We start from the raw sequence: 17,175 nt of genomic DNA on the forward strand, positions 1-17,175 counted from the left end.
TAAAAGTTTTAATGCAGTAGCTAAATGTAATTCAAATGGATAGTTAAACATTTTTGCAAATTTGCCCATTGCCATAATCCCTATAGTTTTAGGAGTAGGTTTGTTACCTTTAATTGTGTTGTTGCCACAAGCTGCTCACAGCTACGCTACGGAGGGTAATGGGTATGATGAGTTTGATGAGGGAAACCCCATTAGCCTCTGTAGCTTAGTTCTGAGCAGTTCGCTCTGCAAAATGTTGAAATATCCCTTTAGAGAATTGAATAAATCAGTGTACAGAGTGGATCACATCAGCAGTTTAGTGTCTTCACAAAAACTAAAACATGGTGTCTGACCTCAGAGTCTCCAGTCTACAGTCTGGGCTCTGATGAAAACCACACAGCTCCTTCACTCCTGAATCCTGCAGCTTGTTTTCACTCAGGTCCAGTTCTCTCAGATGAGAGGGGTTGGCCTTTAGAGCTGAGGCCAGAGAAGAACAGCTGATCTCTGTCAAACTGCAGTCGCTCAACCTACATAAAGAATGAAATATGTGACTTTAGAATAAAAGGTTTTTGCTCGAAACCATTCAGTATGTTATAATCGCACCAATAGTTTGAATGTAGACATGTATGAAACTCCAAACACCTGCACCTAGCAGATGCAAACTGAAGAAGCAGCTTCAGGAAGAAATGATCAGCACTAGACATTTTGGACAGTTACAAAACATTGACTAATTATTCTCAGCGCAGAATTTATACATGTAATCTGACCTCAGAGTCTCCAGTCTACAGTCTGGACTCTCCAGAAAACCACACAGCTCCTTCACTCCTGAATCCTGCAGCTTGTTTTCACTCAGGTCCAGTTCTCTCAGATGGGAGGGGTTGGCCTTCAGAGCTGAGGCCAGATAAAAACAGCTGACCTCTGACAAACCGCAGACTCTCAATCTGGAAAAAGATCAAAACATGTCATTTTATTCATTAATAATCTAATCAGACATGTCCAAAGAACTCTTTAAAATGAGTTTACTGTCTCTCGTTTGCTGTGGAGCATAATGATGTGATACATGTTGTGTGTGTGACTGACAGAAAATGTTTTTGTACAGCACATTATCACAAAAAAAAGTCATTCAATTCTCTCAGCAGAAATAAAAGCAGACAAATAGAAGTAAAGGCACAACAGAAAATGGTGTATAAAAGGAGTATAAGAGAGTTTTGTGTCAAACCAGTTATAATTTGGCCAGATTTCAGTTCCAGTAGGAACTAGTACCAGCTGCTTCCAGCAGGGGGCGGCATATGACTGAACGGCATTTCACCCCGTTTGCTTTTCACTCTGCATGGGCTCCTCTCGCCCAACTACCAGGCCAGACTAGTTCCGTTTGGTTAGACAAAGGCTCTCTCACCCTAGCTAGAACCAGTATACAGAATGAGAAGTACTACAGATACTTGGGCACCATTTGACGGCCTTCTGAGGTTTTCCTCCAACATTGAGATGATCTTTAAGAAGTGTCACCAGAGACCATATCTGCTCAGGAAGCTGAGATCGTTCTGAGTGAATAAAGAAATTCTCCTGACCTTCTACCACTCCTTCATCGAGACCATATTAACATTCTCATTCATCCCCTGGTTTTACTCCATCAGCCTGCAAGATCGGACACACTTACTCAGCATCACCAAAGTCTGCTCTAAAATTATTGGACACCCTGTTAGAGCTCTGTCTGCTTTTTGTGACCAGCAAACACTCCAACCATCGCACTGCACACAGGATTCTACATGACCCCTCATACACATTACATTCTGTGTTCCAGTGGTTCCTATCAGGACGCAGGCTACATTGTCCACACTGCAGAACACAAAGTCCTTGTTTCACCACCAGAGGGTAATAACTATCCTAATCATGATGGACCATTTTCCAAGGCTGTCTGTTTTGTCCCTTCTTCCCTTACCTCCCACTACAAGTGATATCATGTAAGTTGGCACCTCATTATGTTGAGTGTCATTAACCCTTACTAAGGGGGGGGGGAATCTCTAAAACAACTTCAGAGACCTTATATGATGAGTGCCAGACACCAAACTCACCCCAGGATCTCCAGTCTACAGTTCCGACTCTTTAATCCAGCAGAAAGTAGTTTCCCTCCAGAATCTTGCAGGTTGTTTCCATTCAGGTCCAGTTGTCTCAAATAGGAGGGGTTCGACTTAAGAGCTGAGGCCACAACTTCACAGTGTGTCTCTGAGAGTCCACAATTACTAAATCTGTGGTTAAAAAACACATAAAATATATTATAATGGATATGGCAATAAAAACATGATAATATCTAGAAACTTAAGGAATCTTAGAATATAACATGACTGATTGCTCTATTCTTCTCCTGCTGCTGCTTTTGACAGAGGAGCAAAAAACAGTGTTATTGTGGTTAAACCAAGGACATGATGTATGAAGAAATATAGGCATGAATATAACTTGTTATGCTGATATGAATCGCTTCTCAAGGCCTCTGAAGCTTGCCATATAAACCATATAAAACCATGAGTGCCAAAGGACCTTCCTAATGCACATTTTTCTAGAGCCAGAAATGTGTCAACTGGCGTAAAATAAATGAAGGTTTTTTTTTTCTGCTCTGAGGAGAAATGGTGAGTGTAGGGTGAAATCCATGGCTGTGAAGTTAAAGAGTTAAAGGAGCTGTATGTTAGACTGTGGCAAAAACTGTTGCTGCAGTCAAATTCAAAACTCACTGCAGAGCGAAATGCTACTGACTTCGTGTTTGGGAGATAGCAGTGGGTGGTGCAACAGGCTAAACCACAAAATCAAAAAAAAAATGATTTGTGTGCTGCAAATATAATTTTCTAATTGGAATATTCTGGCTGTACCATTGTTGTCAGTTAGATCCAGTGTTGGTAATAACGGCGTTAGAGTATATCGGCGTTACTAACGGCGTTATATTTTTCAGTAACGAGTAATCTAATTAATTACTTTTCCCATCGTTACAACGCCGTTGCCGTTACTGAGAATGTGAAGTGGCGCGTTACTACAGTTCGGTTGAATGAAACGCAAGGTGGTTTCGGGCCACACGTCAGCTACCTCAGGACAGCTGCATGACGGCGAGCTAAGGTAAAGCAGCATTCGAGACCAATCAGCTGTGTGCCAGTGCAGCCCCTGGGACACAGCTCGAGAGTCACAGCGAGCACACACCAGTAGGCCTACCCACTCCACCCGAGCAGCAGCGGTCTGAGTCCAACAGACGGACTCCAAATATGACAGCTGAAACGCTAAACACAGAGCAATCGCTCTGGGTAAACACAGCTGATCGATCGAAATAAAAAATTACCGCTGGAGTGAATTTACTTTCCGTCACTGAAACAGGTTCTTGAATGTAACTCGGTCAAGACGTATCCTCAAGATTTTTTTTGCAGTGCTGCTGACATCATGCAGCATGATGATGATGATGATGATGATGATGGTAAAATTCACAGATAAAGACAAGTGTTTTTTCATCAGCATCAGTAGAAATGACGGATAGAGGGGGAAAGGCTTTATGCACAGCTCCACTGCTCCACTGCTCCTGAATCCAAGTGTGTCTGACCATTGTTGTGACTACTGAGGTCAGAGTCACAGACACACCATAATCAGTTTGTCCAGTAATGCAAGACAGGAAATAAAGAAGCTGGTTTAAGTTCAGGAAGTAGGGGAGCTGTGCATAAAGCCTATTCAACCTTTATTTAGTGGGAGCATTGGAAAAAAAAACATTTTAAAGTAACGAAAAAGTTACTTTCTCAGTAACGCATTACTTTTTGGTTTAAGTAACTCAGTTACTAACTGAGTTACTTTTTAAATGAAGTAACTAGTAACTGTAACTAGTTACTATTTTTCACTAACTTGCACAACACTGGTTAGATCAGCATTTCAAATTAATTTGATTTCTTAGTCTGTGACACATTGGGTGATTTTATAATTGGCATACATTTCTTACACATAGTTCCTTTAAAGAACATTTTTTTTAGATTAACAGACATGCTCCACTTCGCTCTCAGGCACCATTAATCTGGGAATCAGGGGCTGGGAAGTTTGGAATCCCCTGATCGACCCTGACAGATAATCAATCTTGTATGAACTCACCCAGCCTTTTTGCAGTTCCTCACAGCTGAGATCAGTCTCTGTCGTCCTTGGTCTGATGTGTTGTACTTATTAAGGTCCAACTCATCCAGAACCTCCTCTGACATCTGCAGCATGTAGGCCAGAGCTGAGCAGTGAATCACAGAGAGTTCCTTCTCCGATCTGTCCTCTGACCTCAGGAACTCTTGGATCTCCTGATAAACCGACTGGTCCTTTAGCTCCATCAGACAGTGGAAGATGTTGATGCTTCTGTCAGGAGAGATGTCCTCACCCCTCATCTCCTTCAGGTTGTTGATGGCTCTCTGGATGATTTGTGGACTGTTGTCTGTCTGACCCAGCAGACCTCCTAAGAGTCTCTGGTTGGACTCCAGAGAGAGGCCATGAAGGAAGCGAACAAACAGGTCCAGGTGACCGTTTTTACTTTGGAGGGATTTCTCCATGGTTCTCTGTAGGAAGACATTCTGAGATGAACTGATACTATCAGAAAATTGACCATTATCATCTTTTCGGAAAGACAAGGCTCTGGCCTCATGTCCCTCATCTTGATTCCACAGAAAAGCCTCCAGGACTTCTGTGTCCCTGTTGGTGTAACAGTGGAACATGTAGACTGCAGCCAGGTACTCCTGAATGCTCAGATGAACAAAGCAGTAGACTGTGCTCTGGAAGATCACGCTCTCTGTTTTGAAGATCTCAGTACCGAGTCCTGAGTTCACCAAGGCCTCTGTGACATCCAGACCACACTGCTCCAGGTCTTCTTGGTAGAACATGATGTTTCCTTTCTCCAGTTGTTCAAACGCCAGCCTCCCCAGCTTCAGAAGAACTTCCCTGTCAGCCTCCATCAGCTCCTGTGGACTCGTCTCATGTCCTTCACCATACTTGTTCTTCTTCCTCTTTGTCTGGACCAGCAGGAAATGTGAGAACAGGTCAGTCATGGTCTTGGGCAGCTCTCCTCTCTGGTCTGTAGTCAACATGTGCTCCAGAACTGTAGCTGTGATCCAGCAGAAGACTGGGATTTTACACATGATGTGGAGGGTCCTGGATGTCTTGATGTGTGAGATGATTCTTCTGGACAGATCTTCATTACTGAATCTTCTCCTGATGTACTCCTTCTTCTGAGCATCTGTGAAGCCTCGGACCTCTGTTACCCTGTCAACACATGTAGGAGGGATCTGATTGGCTGCTGCAGGTCTGGAGGTGATCCAGACCAGAGCCGAGGGAAGCAGATTCCCCTGGATGAGGTTTGTCAGCAGCACGTTGACTGATGAGGTCTGTGTGACATCAGACACAACCTCCCTGTTGTTGAAGTCCAGTGACAGTCGGCTTTCATCCAGGCCATCAAAGATGAAGAGAAGTTTACAGACAGCCAGCTGCTCTGCTGTCACCTTCTGTAATGTTGGATGGAAAACATGGAGCAGCCTGAGAAGACTCAACTGCTGATCTCTGATCAGATTCAGCTCCCTGAACGAGAGCAGAACCAGCAGACTGACATCTTGGTTCTCCAAGCCCTCGGCCCAGTCCAGAGTGAACTTCTGCACTGAGAAGGTTTTTCCAACGCCAGCGACGCCATTGGTCAGAACAAATCTGATGCGTTGCCTCTGTTGGTCAGGTAAGGCTTTAAAGATGTCGTGACACTTGATTGGAGTTTCATGGAGGTTCCTCTTAATTGAAGTTGTCTCCAGCTGCCTGACCTCATGTTGGGTATTAACCTCTTCACTCTGTCCCTCTGTGATGTAGAGCTTAGTGAAGATCTTGTTGAGGAGGATTCCACTTCCTGTTCCATCAGTTCCTTCAGTAACACGTTCACATCTGCTCTTCAGACTGATCTTATGTTGATCTAAAACCTCCTCCAGACCACTACCTGCTGAAAGAGAAGAGGCAACGTCAGACTGAAGAAAGAAATTATGGTTATTTTCATCATCTACAGAAAAACCAAGACAAGCAATGAAAAAGTTATTAATATTATGTTTTTTCAAATCATTTTAAATGTCACTGCTGTGCGACATGGCAACTGAGACTTTAAAAAAACGAGTCCTGGTCTCAGAAATCATGACATCAGCAGACAGGTGCTGTCTTACTTTGTATGGTGCTGGTCTGATTAGCCGTCTGCAGTCCTGGTCTTGTTCTGGATCTTAGTCGACACTGGGGACAGGATATGTCTCCTGATGAACCACAGTGGTCCCGGTATGAGCTGAGGCACTGTCTACAGAACCAGTGTCCACAGCTGGTAGAGACCGGATCTTTCAGGACGTCCTGACACAGACCACAGTAGGACAGCTGCTGCTCCTCTGTAACATCACTTCTCCTTCTACCAGGAACATAAACACATCTGTTTTAATGCTTTATTAATGGCTCACGTGTTGAAAATGCACATTTTCAAATCGCTTGTGGAAAAACCTGTACCCCCCAAAATGCACTAACTTGTGGCTCAGAGTCATCAATGACACAAACAGTAGGAAGAACGGAATTCTTTTAGTTAAAAAAACAACAAAAAAACTTAGATGGTAAACAAAATTAACAATAAAAAGATAATAATAATAATAATAATAGTAATAATAATAATGGTTTACATTTATATTGTGCTTTGAGCGCAGGAAACTCAACCTGCTTTTGGAATGCAGCCCGTTATTCATTCATACCACATTTACACCTGGTGATGGAAAGCTACGTTTGTAGGCACAGACTGATGGAAGCATGGCAGCCAATGTGCGCCAGACGGCCCCTCCGACCATCACCACCATGGTCATTCACACAAATGCGTATGAATTCACACAATCATTCATACACATTCACACGAGGAAAGGTGGGTAAGGTGTCTTGCCCAAGAACACTACGACAGAGACTGGGAGATAGCGGGATTCGAACCACCAACCCTCTGATTATTATTATAACAACCCACTCTACCCCCTGAGCCACTGAGCCAAAAGTGTCATTGGTAGTGGTGATATGTCATGATGTAAAGCTTTGGCTGGCGAAAAAGCCCATTTACTGTAAACCCCCTACCAATCGGCTTCTGATGGCAGTGGCAAAGTGGCTTTAGGTCATTACAGAAGACAAGAAGAACATCTTTGGACTGGTACCTCAGACAGGATGATATTGGAGACTCTGGCCTGTGACTCATCTGGACTGTGGTTTGCCTGAGAAGGAAAACAGAGCACTGACTGTCAGTTTACACAGGCACATGAATGAGGTCTTCAAAAGTCATTGCCAAAGATACCAAGCAAAAATCACATGGACACCCATAACTATATAAATTTAAAACATATACATTTGTATTTCTCTTACGATGTATCTGAGGGTCCAGCTTCATTTTTGAAGGCAAGAGGAACATCTATGGACTTGCATTTCTGACGGGTTGATGGAAACACTGAACTGTCCTCCTTTTTGAAGGCGAGAGGAACATCTATGGACTTGCATTTCTGACGGGTTGATGGAAACACTGAACTGTCCTCCTTTTTCTTCACACCACAGTTCATCACCTGGACTTCAGTTAGCCTGAGAGGAAAACCATCATGATGACTGTCAACTCATGGACACAGGAATCAGGATAAACATGTCTGTTCAAGAATCATTTACAAAGATACCAAGACCATGAATCATTAATGTCCCTGACTGACTGACTGACTGAAGGTACACCTCTGCTCAGAGTTGCTTTGGGTTTACTGTCTGCCAAGGAAAGAGGAGGAGTGGAGGATTACTTCCAATACACAGCCCCACCTTCATAAAAGTGAATAAACTAAACTACTTTGATGACATGTGTCATTATTACTAAAGGAGATAGGAATAGCTAAGCAGTGTAAGACATAGAAACGACATTTGACCAACTCTACATATCAAATGGAGGACTTGGTAAATAAAACACAAGCTATTGTTGATCCAAGACCAACAATGGTGTTTAAACTTAAAGCAGAAGTAAGTGATATATTTGTGTTAATATAAGTCTTAAATAGTTATATCTTCCGACAGCAATCACTTACATAGAGTGTTTGGACTGAAACACGGGTCTGTCAGTCCCTCTGCTCTGCTCTGAGCCGAGGAGAAAACATTTCTCATATCCTACAGTTTTTATCCAATGAGGAGAGAGAACGGCATGCAGGGCTGTGTGTGCAGCCAAGGGACGCCGTGAATGTGGTGACGTAGGGACGAGGACTGTTATGGTGCGTTCAAGGCAGCCCGTAACTCGTGTTTTTCCGACCTGTGAAGTCGTACCAGTTCAATCCGGTACGAGTTCACGGGTCGGAAGTTACGAGTGGCCGTTATAGTGACTTTCACAGGTAAAACAGGTCGGAAAAACACAAGTGGGTTGCCTGGAACGCTACAAAGTCGTAAGTTGTGACTTGAAGGTGTAATTTACGGTTTCAAAAGCTGGCCTGGAACGCAGCATTAGCCAAAACGACCGGATCGCTTACTTCTGCTTTAATGAAAAAGAAAGAAATGTCATTGGCAGTGCTAATTTAAAATGACAAACATGTGTTTTAAGCAGTTCTCTTACGGTGTGTCTGAGGGTCCAGCTTCATTTTTGAAGGCGAGAGGAACATCTATGGACTGGTCACTCAGACAGGCTGATACTGGAGACACTGACCTGTCCTCCTTTGGCTCCACACCAAGACTCATATTCTGGACTTCAGTTAGCCTGAGAGGTAAACCAGGACACTGACTGTCAGTTCACAGAGACATTTAAATCAGGATAAACAGGTCTGTTCAAAAGTCACTGCCAGATATAATGCAGTGTCTCACGGATCAGTCAGAAACAAGATATTTATTCCCGAACTAGTCGCTTTATTTAGCCCAAGGGGGGAGTTGTGGGTTCTACAAGTGAATACCACTTTCTCATTCAAAATGCTGCAGTTCTCCGGCGGCCCCTGGGGGTTGGGACCAGAAGTGAGCAACTCTCCATTGACTCCCATGTTAAAATAGCCGACTTTACAGCATAAAAAAAACATATTTACAGCCTGGTACATTTTATTTTTTGGGTCTCTACTGATAAGTTTCCACCTCTGTGAACACTGTGTGTGGGAGGTATTGTATTGTTTTGGCTTCAAATTCATACATAAATGAGGGCGTGGTTACGTTGAGTGACAGGTTCGCGGACAGTTACCCGCTGTTAATTGGTTGCTTCAAGTTCAGCGGGCTGGTTCTCGGCCGACAAACCGTCGCACCTCTCCAAATAGTAGACTCCCACTATATGCACATATCAGCAGAAATCAAATTCTGCCTTCAAATTGCTGTGAACCAATGGCAGACGCAAACTGGCAGTTTCAGGGAGACTGGAGTTGACGTGTCACAGCTCCAGGGGAGGGCACTAGTGCTACAAGCTCCCGCCCCGCTCTGCATCTGGCTCAGAGTCAAGGTATAACAGGTGTAGCTCACCTGGTAGAGCAGCTTGCACCGTGAGCAAGGACTATGTTCCAGTCTGTGACCGAATCCCAGTGTGGAGTTTTACGCTAAACGCGCTGAATCTGTAATTGCACAATGTCCAGCTGTCAGCAAGCGGGGGGTGGGGTGCGAAGAGGTGGCTGGGCGGGTGCAGAGCAGCGCAGTCTCCGCCCACCCTCCAGAGGTGCATTGCTAATGAGCTGGTTTTAAAATGACCAAAAAGGGTTGCGGGAGGGGGACTTTAAGATGAATAAATATGTGGTTTGCTGGACAGTTTCCAAGAGCTCTGCCTGTGAGCTTCTGTATACAATTAGGGTGAGATTGGTATTTTGGGCTTTGATCGACAGGGATGATGATGAAAGAATCTGGTTAGGCCTGCACCGAGTTACACCAAAGTGTTTACCTGAGGGAAGAAGCTGGTGCTCATGGCAGAGAACATGGGTGGAGTCTGAGGTCATTTTCTTGGCTTGTCTGGTGGTGGCTCTCTTTCTTCAAAAATGGCCTGGAGTGTGGACTGCTGCCCGACCCTCATAATCTTAGATTATTTATATTACAGGATAATAAGTGTATGTTTTACTACAGTCAGTAAATATCTTTCTCTCGTCTTTTTGTGGAGATGTGAGTTTAGATGAATTAGCCACAGCACAGTCAGGTGTGTTGTACTACAGTATAACCTGGCTGACATTAGGAAATATGGTCCCTCTTCCAACTGTAAACAGTCCTCTGGTGTTTGGGAGTCTGGACCATATAGACTGTGGTCTGGACATCTGAGCTAAAAGTGTGAAGTTTGAACCCCACCCTGTGGCCATTCTCTCTCGCCCCCTTTTAAGAGAATCACTTTGAAAATAGACATATAGTCTGTTTGTCTCCACTAGCTCCTCTATGTGTTTACTGATCTTGTCAGATGACATTGGGACGATAAAATCAAGATTTGACCCCACAAGGTTGTTGTTTTTTTGTTTTCTTTTTCTAATATACCAGTCTCAAAACATATGGTTTATGATTATGACCCCTTAAAAATTGTGACTTTGAGATTCTCAGTTTCTGGTTCTAAACCCCATGTAATGAAACAGAAGGACTCATGGTTCATTATCTTTGAGCAGATTCTTTGTTTTTATAACCAGTGCATCATCCACCATCACTTTACAGGCCACATTAGAGTAGAAACAGTCTCTTACTGTGAGTCTGAGGATCCACGGTTACTGGAGACAAGATTGGACAGTTATCACCAGATAAACAGATTATCTTTGGACCGTCACTCTTCATTGACAGACGGGCTGACACTGGAAACACAGACCTGTGCTCATCTTCTGGAATGAGAACACGTTTCAACTCACAGAATCAAGACAAACAAGTCTGTTTAGATTTTTGAGTATGACTCAAATACCACCACACACACACACACACACACACACACACACACACACACACACACACACACACACACACACAAACGAACATATAGAGAACTATATGTTTTTTACCCTAACCCTAACTCCGACCTTGAACTTCATAAATACTACTCAATCCTAACCCAAACTGGAACCTGATTTTACTGTGAATGTCTCCATGGTAAATTTAAGATGCACACACACATTTTTAATCTCCTCCTATAGGCTACTCTCTCAGTGTCGCTGTGAGCAGAAGTTCACCATGTCTCTTCTGCCCCCCACAATCCACAAGGGGGAAAAGTCTCTCATCAATCAGTTTAATTACATATCAAAAACAAAACAAACAATCAAAAAAATAAAATAAATAAGAGTGTATTAATAATCATCATCGCAATAGACACAGAGAAAAATGATAATTATATTGTAGGCTATTAACACTCACCTGTGTCAGCTGCCTTCTGTTTGTTTGACTCCCTCCTCTCAGAGATCACCTGACCAGCTTGGCCCCTCCCCTCTCTGTTTACAGGGAAGACAGTCAGGCTCAGCAGGAGGAAGATTCCAGTAAACACCAGAGAAACACAGATTAAAGGTTGATGAAAGGTTCAAAACAGCGTTCTCCTGCTGACAGGCAGAGGAACCACACAAACAGACAAAAGGGTAAAAGAGCAGGCAAAAGTGTAAAAAGAGGCAAGTCAAGACAGGTGAAAAAATTAATGCTGAAAAGAAATGACTGGTGACACAATAGAGAATCTGACTGGAAATGGACCAGTGATCACAGTATAATTATGTTGAATGAGAAACAGGTGAGTCAGTGTCAGGTATCAGGTAGCCTATGTTCCAGAACAGTAGAAGAGTAGGAAACCAGTTTAACTCATTATTTGTCACCTAGAAACTGAAACTGAAAGTTACCCTCTGCTCTGCAGTCTCTCTTTTATGACATAATAACTGGTAATATGTGACATAGTAGCCTTTAAAGGCTTTAAACTGAAAAAAAGAAAGAGAGTCAGTTTACATATCACATTCACAAAACTGTGCTCCGTCGAGTCGACTTTCAATTTGCTTCACAGCTGCAACTCTGTCCTCCTGCCCCATTTGAACAACATTAGAATGCCTTTATTGTCCCATAGGGAAATTCATATCATCTTCACTCTCTGTCATTGATCAACATACAACACTGAGCCACATGAATACATAACCAAAAACAGAAACATCACCAACACTGAGCAACATGTAAAACCAGTGCGGAGATGGCAGACGGGACAAAGCTTTTGTTAAAGCGAGCCCGGCCATCGCCATCTCAGAGTCCTGTACCTGCGACCAGACGGCAGCAGCGTGAAGTGTGGGTGAAGAGGGTGAGTGGGGTCGTTGGTTATTGTCCGTGCTATGCGTGTGACTGCTCTGAGGTTGAGCTCGGTGAGGTGACAAATCACAATGATTTGTGATTTTAGATGCGGTGTGTGTGATTTTGGTCAGTTTGTTCCTATTGGTGATGGACAGCATGTTGTGATGCATGAAGTGAAACTGTATCTTCCAGGACTTGTTGTTCTTCTTTATGCTGATGATAGTTCTAAATGACACTGGCTGAATGTTTTTGAGTCCAATCAGATGCCTCACTGATGGTGCATGATGGATAAGCATTCTGACTTAATTTTTTCCACCACGCCTGCCTAAAACTTTTGCACAGTAGGCCTACTGTATATATTTGGAAATGCATCCATGACATCAAAAACAAAAAATGATTTACTTTTTTTTTTTTAATTCTGATGTTGAAGACTCATCAGTGCAGGAAATGTTTATAACAGAGTTTGTGGGGTTTTAAGTATTTTTTACATTCCAGTATTGCTGCATTGATGTAAGTGAAATTTCTTTTTGTTCTTTAACCATTTCATGTCTCCTGATTTTTTTATTTACAGAAAACAACACAATTGCAACTATATTGTTGTACAGTATGAAAATAAATGTCAAGTTACAATAGAAATTGGAGAGTAAAACTCAAATTGGTTCATGTCTTTAAAACTGAGCAGTGATAGAAACAAAATGCAATGTTTTGAGGAATACTTTTTATTTGATCTGAAATATAAATTACACTGATTTTTTTATTTTTATATGTCAGGATGTTATAAAACTAACGATCAGCTCAGTGAATCTGAAGTGATGGCAAAAAAAAAAAAAAAAAAAAAAATTGCAAACTGCACAAAATAAATCATCTCTGACTTTTATTTTGAAATGAGTGCCCCGGAAGCGCCGTCGCGATTGTAGTAGCTTGAAGCTAACAGGTGGAGGAGATGTCTGTCTCTGTCAGAGCGTTTAAAATCCGTTTATCGGCTTTTTGTCCACAAGGTTTCACTTCTCTGTTGCCGAGGAATCATCCGACGAGGTTTCCCACCAGAATATGGCGAATGTCCCACTCACAGACAGGTACTGGCCCCGAGATTAGCTAGCTGGCTAATGTTAGCAGCTCTATCGGTGTGTTCCCCTCACACACCGACTTTGCACCTTCCGTCGGTGCAAACACACCTGTCGTGCGGCAGACGTCAGGTGTGTTTATCCACAGCCTCGCTCGCTATGCAAAGAGACTCTGACTTCTCGTTTTCACTAACTGCACAAACTTTAATAATCAGCGTAGGTCAAAGTGTGTGCGTCAAGATGCAGTAAATCTGACGGTGCAAAAAATTGAAATTTCAAAATAAGACCAAACCAACTACACGTTGTTACCGAGTGGTTCATAGTTCATACCATAGACATATAAATATCTCTATGGTTCATACCAACAGACATTAGAATGAGACTGTATTTGAACATAAAATATTCAAATACAGTGGGAAAATTAACATGAAACCTAATTCACCACACTGGACCACAGCACCTGCTCAGGTAGGCCTACAGTATGTGTGGAAGTGAGCTGCAAACATACAAGGCTTGTTATCTTATAGATATAGATCACTATTATTCCTCTGTCACTTCTATCCATCACACCACAATTCATTCACAACTTCCACGGGACATCTTACAGACAGACAGACTCCTACAGAACAGGTTTACCTTCATGCCCTGCTCCTCACTGCTGGGATGGACTCATGACACAAGCTTATGTCCCCTCTCTCTGATTGAGCAGCTGACTCATCAATGGAAACATCCAGACTGAAATATCTGATATGACACATCACAAATCAATTATAATATGAGGGACTGGGCCTATTCGTGAAAAAGCTGTTGAGTAGTCTATACGGATGTCACAATTATACATTTTTCTGGTGCGATTATTGTCAGAGAAATAATCACGGTGTTACGATCATCACGATTATTATGCATTCATTAATTTCACAACACTATGAATGTGTAAAATCAAATACAGTCAAAATATAATTACATTACTCATTGTTTAAACAAAGTATTTGAAGTATCTATTAATATATGACCAATTATTAATCCCCCAGGGGCAGTGTTTAAAATATTCAGGTCATTAATTGTCATCTATACCAAATGTTTACATTTATTTTAATTGTGTTTTGTTTTGTTTTGTTATTTTTTTAAAATTAAAAATGGCATTCTAACATTTAAATTCCTACATGTTACGTTAGTTAAATGGACCAGTATCAGTGCATTTACCTTTATTTTTGCCCACATCTGCCAACATGGTTTCAACATAATCTTTTTTGACGGTATTTAGGAATCTTTACGATGAATTAATTGTGCGTTTGAGTGACATCCCTAGTAGCCTACCCACAGTCATCCTGCATCTGCATTAATGTGTTGATTCACAGAAAAATAGCTGGCAGGTAGCTAGTACTTTGGCCAAACATTCCTCAGTGTACAGAAAAAGTAAAGGATAGTGCAATTCCTCAAAAGATGAACTCCATATCTTTAAGTCCATGATTGTTTTCCTGAGTAATTTCACTGCAAACATACCCAATTAAACTAGTGTTCTCTCACTGTCTGTGTGATTCACTGTCTGACATTTCAACAGGAGAAACCCTGCGACCACTGGAGGGCGTCAGAGTGTTAGACTTGACGAGGTACAGTAATGCTGAGCTTTCACAGAGTTCTCTCATCCCCTCTGCTCCAGGATCAGCGATATATCTAAATGTTTTCAAACGTGTGCAGGGTTCTGGCTGGTCCCTTTGCCACCATGATCCTGGGAGACCTGGGAGCTGAAGTGATTAAAGTAGAGAGACCAGGTGAGTGTTAGTGCCCGTCTACCTCTCTCACTTCCCTTCTAGTGCGTTTCTGAGTGTGAGTGAAGGATCTAAATGTGTGTGATGTTCTGTGTGTTGTGTTGGACAGGTGCAGGCGATGACACCAGAGCCTGGGGTCCTCCGTTTGTCGGTACGGAGAGCGCTTACTTCCTCAGCGTCAACAGGAACAAAAAAGTAAGGCAGGACACTTTAGAGCGCCTTGATGAAGTCTGTTCAACACATGCACACAAACAAGGGATTTCTTGCTCAGCCCTGGCATCATTTCTTGTTGTTATACTGTGTTTATGCTGCAAAAGAAATAGAAATGGTTTTAATTAGACAACTGAATTCACAAAAGCAGCAATAGTTATTTTGTATTCCTTTTTCTTTCTTGTTTTGTGTGGTAATCAAAACAAACATTTGAAATGAGCCTTTGTATCTGAAAATCCAAGTATGGACTGGACTGGACGTGGACCGTATAATGCCATGGTGCTCTGGAGAATTACAGTTTAGTTTTGGTTCTGTTGTGTTTGTAAGATTGAATACACTTGATTCACTGACTAAAAGCTGCTTAAAGTAAGAGTATGTCATAAATAAGTGCAGTACTCAACTAAACGTGCTTTATTACTGTGTATAAGTGTATCATTCATACAATATGAATGACTGCAGGATGTAGAGAAAAGAAAAAGGGGCATCTCATCAACTTGTTTTATAGAAAAACAACAACACACTCCTGCTCCTGTCACTGTCACTTCTACACATGTGCAAACCTGGAATCTCTCTGGAAAATCTCAGAATTTTTCAATCAAGTTGAGTTCATTATTATCAAAATCAGGAGGAAAAACAATTGTGTTTTGGTTCTCACACTTTAAAAGGTTCAGTGAACTTTAAGGCCCAATTCCATTTCTCTTCCCTTAACACTAGCACTCGGTTTCGAGCGGTTCTCCAAATGGAGATTCCCTTGACGATTAAGTGAGAAGTGGTAGAAGGAGAGACCGTACACTACGCAATGGGACACCACTTAGCGTAGCCGATGTGGTCACCTACGTCATGCGTAGCGACAACGTAGGGGGCGGGATTTTTGTTGGGAGGGTCGGGGGAGAGATGCACACTTATGAATGATTAAAGATTTGATTTGAAGTTATTTTATAATAGCATACCGCATTTCCTCAAATAATAGCCGGTATTCAATTGTTTACACAAACAAATAAAGGTCGGCCCTAAATACAAGCTGGGTCAAAAAAAAAGCTGTCAGATGCAGCCTGACTCCACTATGCCAGATGTCAGGCTGCTGCATAGAGCCAGGCAGGCTGCATCTATGAGATAAATGTAAGTCAGATAAATTGAGTTAAAATTCAGATTTCTTTAATTTTTCTAAAAGCGAAATGCTGTGGGTAGGGAGGCTGATGGAGCGCGTGCGGGGCGGTTCCAACGCACCCCTAGTTCCGACGTCTATGGTGGCGATAATGCGCCGCAAAAGCTGGTGCCACCCACAATAACGGAACCAGTTCACAAAGTATCATGCACTACGTTCGAAGTCTGCCTCCAACCTTCCTCCGATTTAAGGGGTAGTTTTAAGGGTTGAAAAGCACTTCCCCTCGCTCTTAAAAGAATTGGGACACACTACCCTTACACGAGAACGCACAAAACCGAGTGCTAGGGTCAAAATCGAGTGGAAGTGGGGGAAATGGGATAGGGCCTTAGTCACAAAGACTGGAAATGTAACTCACTGGTTGTGGTCATGTTGTCTTGTATGATTCCTCAAAGCATAATACTATACAAACAAGGAGCCACTGGTGCTTCACAACCTCAGTGTTGGATTAACTGTCTGATTTCCAGAGTATGGCTGTGGACCTGAAGCATCCCAGAGGAGTGGAGATCATCCAGGAGGTACGACACGTCAGCAGCAGCAGCTTCTCAACACTAACACCAAGGAAATGTTTGACGGTCTGTACCAGTAGCCCAGGTCCATTGACTTAACATGTGTGTATGTGTGTGTCCCAGCTCACAGGAGTGTGTGACGTGCTGGTAGAAAACTACCTGCCAGGGAAGCTCCATCAGATGGGTTTAGGATACGAGCAGCTCAGCAGAGTGAACCCACGGATCATCTACTGCTCCATATCAGGTACTGACTGACTGACTGAAGCAGTCTT

The 17,175-nt window shown here is 42.6% G+C and overlaps 2 protein-coding genes across 2 annotated transcripts in view; one reads left to right on the plus strand and one right to left on the minus strand.

The window, feature by feature from the left end:
- The window catches only part of LOC146966967 (protein NLRC3-like), a 15,859-nt gene extending 7,165 nt beyond the window's left edge, over nucleotides 1–8,694 (minus strand). The window contains exons 1-8 of the mRNA XM_085764021.1: nucleotides 8,663–8,694; nucleotides 7,366–7,575; nucleotides 7,161–7,217; nucleotides 6,159–6,409; nucleotides 4,087–5,944; nucleotides 2,052–2,225; nucleotides 747–920; nucleotides 333–506 (exon numbers count right to left, since the gene is read on the minus strand). Coding sequence (XP_085620147.1) covers nucleotides 333–506; nucleotides 747–920; nucleotides 2,052–2,225; nucleotides 4,087–5,944; nucleotides 6,159–6,409; nucleotides 7,161–7,217; nucleotides 7,366–7,575; nucleotides 8,663–8,694 — 2,930 coding nt within the window. The remainder of the gene's footprint in view (nucleotides 1–332; nucleotides 507–746; nucleotides 921–2,051; nucleotides 2,226–4,086; nucleotides 5,945–6,158; nucleotides 6,410–7,160; nucleotides 7,218–7,365; nucleotides 7,576–8,662) is intronic.
- A 4,406-nt stretch (nucleotides 8,695–13,100) lies between these two features.
- sugct (succinyl-CoA:glutarate-CoA transferase) overlaps nucleotides 13,101–17,175 on the plus strand; it is a 127,828-nt gene continuing 123,753 nt past the window's right edge. The window contains exons 1-6 of the mRNA XM_085763437.1: nucleotides 13,101–13,265; nucleotides 14,815–14,863; nucleotides 14,952–15,025; nucleotides 15,132–15,217; nucleotides 16,862–16,912; nucleotides 17,027–17,147. Of these exons, the coding sequence (XP_085619563.1) occupies nucleotides 13,133–13,265; nucleotides 14,815–14,863; nucleotides 14,952–15,025; nucleotides 15,132–15,217; nucleotides 16,862–16,912; nucleotides 17,027–17,147 (514 nt within the window). The 5' untranslated portion in view covers nucleotides 13,101–13,132. The remainder of the gene's footprint in view (nucleotides 13,266–14,814; nucleotides 14,864–14,951; nucleotides 15,026–15,131; nucleotides 15,218–16,861; nucleotides 16,913–17,026; nucleotides 17,148–17,175) is intronic.

The sequence above is a fragment of the Trachurus japonicus genome, chromosome 20 (genome assembly GCF_045865225.1).
Source record: "Trachurus japonicus isolate A0001 chromosome 20, Traja_1.0".
NCBI lineage: Eukaryota > Metazoa > Chordata > Actinopteri > Carangiformes > Carangidae > Trachurus > Trachurus japonicus.